This window comes from Palaemon carinicauda, chromosome 6, assembly GCF_036898095.1.
Source record: "Palaemon carinicauda isolate YSFRI2023 chromosome 6, ASM3689809v2, whole genome shotgun sequence".
NCBI classification, from domain to species: Eukaryota; Metazoa; Arthropoda; class Malacostraca; order Decapoda; family Palaemonidae; genus Palaemon; species Palaemon carinicauda.
This window is the reverse complement of record NC_090730.1, coordinates 122888688-122896187: the sequence shown is the minus strand read 5'-3', so window position 1 is coordinate 122896187 and position 7500 is coordinate 122888688. Positions and strand designations below refer to the sequence as shown.

Here is a 7500-nt window from a genome sequence, read left to right as displayed (position 1 = left end):
TATATATATATATATATATATGTATGTATATATATATATATCTGTATATATATATATATATATCTGTATATATATATATATATATATATATATATATATATATATATATATCTATATCTATCTATCTATCTATCTATATCTATCTATCTATCTATCTATCTATCTATATATATATATATATATATATATATATATATATATATATATATATATATACATATGTTTTGCAGCTTTAACGTTTGATTTAATGAGAAATCGATCGTTTAGTCTTTTACCCTAGGACTAAACTGTTGCAAGGGTTTCCCCCGCAGACTTTCATCCAGTGAGCGATGTTCCGCTTATACAAAATAACTTAGTTCACGGCTTATCCAGTAGGGGTCACGTCTATCACTTTAACTTTAGGAAAACGCTACCTTGCAGCAGCTAAAATGTAAACGCATCGCTCATACTAAATACGTAGAGTATATACATGTAAAGAACACATTCATGTGTAAATATCGACAGAAAACATTGAGAGAAAATTATAAGTTCTTAATAAATAGAAATAGTAATAGTATCTGTTGAAATGTTGAAAAAAAAAATTGCAGAGATTCTCTGCAAGTGAGAAACATGATAAAGTCTTACGGATGGTTTAGAAAATACAATAATCACTCGAGGTATTTCCTCAGCGAACAATGCTGAAATATAAAAGACTTTGAAAGAGAGGAAGTCAAGCCTTTATTGGAACCGAGATGGATTTACAGAGATTAACTCTTTAGCTCTCAAGCCAACGATTAAAAAGTGACAGAACAAATGGATGAAATACTTCTGGATTATCACAAAATTGTTTTACCGATAAATACTTTATTGTAACTGAGAGTATATTACCTTCATAAAGCAAATCACAACTGTATGTACTGGAAGAAATTATTGCCTGGCGGAGTTTTTTTTTTTTTTCCTTTTTTTAGAATCTGCCGGAACTCAAAATGTAAGAATGGGAAGGGTTTTGATTTCAAATTTGAACATAACAAGCAGATGATACCGTCAATCATGCAGCATACGATTTTTTTACTCGTTGTATTCGATTCTGATTCACCTTCGTTTTGTCGACATACTGGATATTCATGTTCCTTTACGCATGAATACCTTTGTCAAGCTCGCTGCATTGGTAGGCTTGAAAAATATCTAAATTAGAAACTATCTTACTTCTCTTTATATCATTATATTTAGGAAGAGTTGGCGGCTACCTACATTTACTTCTGCCTGAAAACTAATGGCTGGGCTTCCATACAACTTAGATCAGAGTAACTGAAGCTCTCTGTCAATTTTCATTTTTATGCACGAGGCTCATTCGTTATGAACCTCACCCAAAATGCTGTACAGCTCAGTTCCTGTATCTTTTAACTAAACTGCTTCCGTTTTGGATTGTACTTCTGAGTGGGAACAGGATACTACCCTTTTTCACTTCCTACTCCAAGCAGATAAGAGTCATTTTAATTTTAATTTAATCAGAATTTCAAAGTTTTAAATTACCCACCAGTGCCATATTCAATTTACTATTAATATTATTCTAACCATAATGTAAACCTGAGGCTTCTCTCTATTGATATGTCTCATTTACATACACTAACAAAATTTACAAATACGACGCTTTACAAATAGCTGTATATCTTGTTATTACTGATGATCGTCACAGCTGATTCTACTGATTCTTGCAGTATGCATGTTGACTATATTATACAATCTTTTCGGAACCTAAGAATGGTTTAAAATAAGTATTAAACACAAATTCAGAAAAGGTATTAGCATTCGTTATTTTATTTATGTCGATCAAGTCTAAAAGATATAAGCAAAATTCTTACAAAACTCTTGTTTTTATGAAGTGGCTGACTAAGGAGAGGGTCCTACAAGCGGTAGTCACTCTTGACTCAGCTCTCAAGTGCGTAAATATAAAAGTTATTACTGCCCTTCCTTTCTCTGGAGCCTTCTTATAGCCGGGAAAGTACAATATATATATATATATATATATATATATATATATATATATATATATATATATATATATATATATATATATATATGTGTGTGTGTGTGTGTGTGTGTGTGTTTGTGCGTGTGTGGGTTTATACGTACATATATATATATATATATATATATATATATATATATATATATATATATATATATATATATATATATAATGTGTGTGTGATAAATTTTGCACATTTAGACGTGTTTTTCATATTCAAATAAGCCATATATATTTTTGATACATTAATGTCTGGATTCTCTTAACGACCTCGGGATCAGAGCCCCAGGCGAAATCACACAAAGACAAGATCTTGTGACCGGCCGGGAATCGAACCCTGGTCCGGAAAGCTTGTATAGACAGTGACTAAACCACTTGGCCACGAAGAAATATATATATATATATATATATATATATATATATATATATATATATATATATATATATATATATATATAATACAAGCCAAACTATAACCCTAGTTGGAAAAGCAAGATGTTATAAGCCCAAGGGCCCCAACAGGAAAAAATAGTCCAGTGAGAAATGGAAACAAGGAAATAAATAAATTAAAAGAGAAACAATAAACTATCAAAATATAACATTACAAGAACAGTGACAACACTGAACTAGATCTTTCATATAAAGATCATAATATCTTCAAAAAAGCAAGAGAAATAAGATAGAACCGCGTACCTGATTGTACCCCCAAGCAAGAGAACTCTAATCCAAGACATTGGAGGGCCATGGTACAGAGGCTATGACACTACCCAAGACAAGAGAACAATGGTTTGATTTTGGAGTGTTCTTCTAGTACCATAGCTAAAGAGTCTCTTCTACCCTTACCAAGAGGAAAGTAGCTACTGAACCATTATAGTGCAGTAGTTAACCCCCTAAGCAAAGAAGAATTGTTTGATAGTCTCAATGTTGTTCGGTGCCTGAGGACAGGTGAAAATGTGGAAATAATAGGCCAGACTATTTTGTGTATGTGTAGGAAAAGACAAAATGAGCGGTAACCAGAGAGAGGGATCCATTGTAGTACTGTCAGGCCAGTTATAGGACCCAATATACAGTATACCCAAGACGACTAGAACTCTCATCTGTTTTCATATAAGTTTTATTGTTTCGTTGTTTTTCAACATAAAAGAACGTGTTAGTTACTCTTCTTTTATTAAGAAATTCTTTAATCATATGGTCAACATATTAAATGAAATACCTCTCATCCTTCATCACTGTTATATATTACTTGTGTTTTTAGTGTATTATTTGAACAAATATTGGATGTATTCATACATTTTATATTTTCATTTGTAGTGTGCTTTTGAAAAAAAAAATTACATATACCTAAACATATTAATTGTAATTTCTCCTTTCATTTGTATTCTTTTTATCGCATCACATGCATACATAATGTTTATTAATTATTGTCTTTCGTTAAGTCAAAGCAAATAACATAACAACAAATAAAGTAATGCACGCATGCAAAAGAACTACAGTGTTTCTTTTGCATTTGAACTTTACATTTCCCTGTGGTTTTTATGCAAATAATGTAATATGCATGTCATTGTTAACATATTAAATTAATCAGTCAATAAATCCAGGGAAATATTTTTGAATTTCAGTGCAAACTTTCAACATTATCAGTAAAATTCTTTTAACCAATGTCAGTACTTTTAATAACATATAGGCCTAATTGGTTAGAAGGGCATAGACCGCATACAAAAATTTTTCCTCTTAATATAACTAAAATAACATTTTTAAGTATTTCATATTGAATATGCCTATATATAGTAAGCAACGACATTTATAGAAGGAAAGTCCAATTATGAGAAAAAAAGACATCCCCCCATAAAATCCTCTGGGTACAGCCCTGTAATATAAGAGAAAGTGGTTATAATGAATGTCCAATATAAATAAGAAAAATACTCAAAAGGCCATTCCAAACAGCGAGTGCATTTTCTTAAATATTTGGCGAGATTTTAACGCAATATATTCATTTATCTTGGCCTGGTCTTGACAGGTTTTGTCTCTACTGAGGCATCTTCGAAAAGATATGAGATTATGAATATAAAATGCCACTTTCTCTAAAAAGAAATGTATTTAATCAGATGGACTGACCAGTATTAACTTACACAAAAGAAACGTGGAGCCTTACTAAAGCCTTAGAACATAAGCTAGTAACACTTAAAGAGATGTGGAAAGAATAATGATGGGAATAATATTAAGAGACAGAAATATGTAGAGGATATTCTAACAAAATATAAAAAGAAATGGACATGAACAGTACATATAATAAAAATAACAGAATGGGTCCCTAGATATTGCCAAAAACCCAGAGAAAGGAAGAGAAGACGATGGATTGACGAACTAAAATAATTTGATGGTATACACTGGCATAAAAAGGCCATAAACAGAGGGCAGTGGAAGGACATGTCGGAGGAATTTGAACTGTATTGAACTAGTTACGGCTGCTAATAATGATGGTGATGATATACAAACATACTGTATAAACATACATATGTAAGTACTATCACGATCAAATGGATCTTTACCCTGCCCCCTTATTGTAAGGAAGTTGAAGCCAGCAGTGAAGAACTAGCAATGATCATATGTTAGCGCTCTCTCTCTCTCTCTCTCTCTCTCTCTCTCTCTCTCTCTCTCTCTCTCTCTCCTACTACTGCTATTTTTATCATTATTATTAAAATTATATATATACTGTATATATATATATATATATATATATATATATATATATATATATATATATATATATATATATATATATATATATATATATATATATATATATATATATATATATATACAATCGTTGGTCACTTCTTCACCGTTGCCTTTGACACTATTACTAATAGAGGTGATGTAAAGAAACATTGGATACATACACAAACACACATTTATGTATATATATATATATATATATATATATATATATATATATATATATATATATATATATATATATATATTACGAGAGGCAATTAGTTGATAAAATCTGTCAAACATTCTCAGTAGAAGAAAAGATATTCCATATAATTCCATATTCTCTATTTAATTACACAAACGTTTCTAGACCACAATTTTTCTAGTTCAAAGGCAAAATATATAGTAGTTAGAAAACTATTAAAAATAAAAACAAAATAATGCTAAAGTTGAACGTTACATGGAGTTATATGTTACATACTAAAATATTATAAAGAAAAAAAAACTGCTACAGGAAATATAATTAGAAATTAGAGAATTATGGTTTTGATATGTTACACACAACGATAAAACCTTGTATTCTAAATCGCTGATATCTCCAATCATATTAAAATTAATTCATATAAGATACCCCATGTCAATATATATATATATATATATATATATATATATATATATATATATATATATATATATATATATATATATATATATATACATATATATATATGTATATATATATATATATATATATATATATATATATATATATATATATATATATGTGTGTGTGTGTGTGTGTTTGTGTATATATATATATATATATATATATATATATATATATATATATATATATATATATACTGTATATCCTTCCTTTCTAACAAACTATGGAGCATTGTTAACAATCTTCGAAACTTTTTCTTGGAAAACTGATAAGCATAAGAATAAAATATATAAAGTATATACAGACATTTAAGTACATATTAAAACATTATTGTTTACATCTACAGTATATAATGAAAGTTATACAAAGGAATACAAATAAATTTTCCTATTTCAAATTACGAAGCCATTCAATAAAGAATATTTTATGTATTACTTTGTACTTTATACCAAATTCCTCTTATCTTGTTACACACGTGAGTAAAGATACGCCCGTATATTGAAAACCAGTTTAGTCAAATTTTCACTGAGGACCTTGCGCCATCTATTGTATTCGTGGAATATCAACTGCCTAAAGAACACATTGCGCCATCTATTGGCTAAGACAGAAATGGCAACATATCTACGATTCTTAACATTACACTACAACACGTGGTGTATCATCCTTTTCAGAAATTATGTCTATTCTCTTGTGAAGTAAAAACTAAAGACTTTGCGAGAAAATTTAATATTATAATTAGATTCGCCTCATGTTGCTTTTCCTTAATTAGGACACCTCAAACCCAAAACAATTGTTAATTCAGATTAAGTAAATGAATCTAATTGAAGATACTTTAAAATCACTATTTGTATAAAAGAATAAACAATAAAACAACAGCAAATACAAGTAGTAACACTCGTCATCATCTTCTTCTCATACGCCTTTTGGCATAAAGGGCCTCGGTTAAAATTTACAACCCATTAATTTATTTTCCTTAATAAATCCCTCATAAACTCACAGCAAGTACAAAAGGCCGAATAATAATGCAAAAAGTCACTGGAAACTTGTTATAACAATTGTATTAGCTAAAAAAAAAAATAAAAAAAAAAAACTGTAATAGAAACTAATACTTTACTGATATTTCTTATTAGAGGCTTCTCATAGTCACTGTAAATACACAGGCACTAAAAATGGGTAATAATTTCCGTAACGCCTATCATAACCGCTATGGCAATTATAAAAAAGCATAAACAACAACATGGAAATAATAATAATAATAATAATAATAATAATAATTCCCATTTTACATATCGTCAATAATTCACAAGTAAGAAAACTCATTGCAAAATGTGAAAACCAAAAACCATACCTGTGAAAGGATCGCTCTTTAGGAAAGAAGATGAAGATGAGTCAGTCGATGTGACGTAGCTTTCATAATAATTCCTGGAGCATCTCACTATACAAAGATGCCCTAAGAACACTGCTGATAAAATCATTAGATTTTGATTCTCTGTCAAAACCATCATGGCCACTGACTCACTGATTCAGTATATTAACTTCTTGCGAGACGGCGAGGTTGTTTTTATCTTTAAACGCAATTGAGATAAAACAATTACAGCCGAAGAACTGAATGACGACCACCGTTTTCTGTTTTAAAATGCAAATTAATCAAAACTTCTACAGAAAAAAATAACCACTCCAACTTCAGACAATATATGTCAATTGTCGATAGGATACCAGACTGTACTTCAAAAATCTAGTGAAAATGGACTATATACACAATTGATTCGTTCCAGTAAATAATTCCTAAAGTGTTGGTTCTTCCAATGGAAATTTTAGTCCAAAACTTATCCATCATAATTCACCCGGCAAAATCTTAAATGTGCTTGAAATAAATTATCACCAAATTACTGGAAAAATAAACACATTCTTTAAACGTGTAATATAACACCTTTAATAGCACTTTGCAAGCTACACAAAATTTGTGTAAAAATCAAACAGCAATTAAAAATTAAAAAACCCAACTGACAGTGACCCAGCTCCCGAGAGAGGGCGACAGAGAGAATACGAAAACACACCTCCCTTGGAGGAAGAACGACAGCGCATCAACTACACTGGTCCGCGGTTA

At 29.9% G+C, this 7500-nt stretch overlaps 1 protein-coding gene across 1 annotated transcript in view; it reads right to left on the bottom strand.

Annotated features, from left to right (window-relative positions):
• LOC137642641 (DE-cadherin-like) overlaps nucleotides 1-7007 on the bottom strand; it is a 506564-nt gene extending 499557 nt beyond the window's left edge. The window contains exon 1 of the mRNA XM_068375393.1: nucleotides 6742-7007. Coding sequence (XP_068231494.1) covers nucleotides 6742-6898 — 157 coding nt within the window. The 5' untranslated portion in view covers nucleotides 6899-7007. The remainder of the gene's footprint in view (nucleotides 1-6741) is intronic.
• Between the last annotated feature and the right edge of the window lie 493 nt (nucleotides 7008-7500).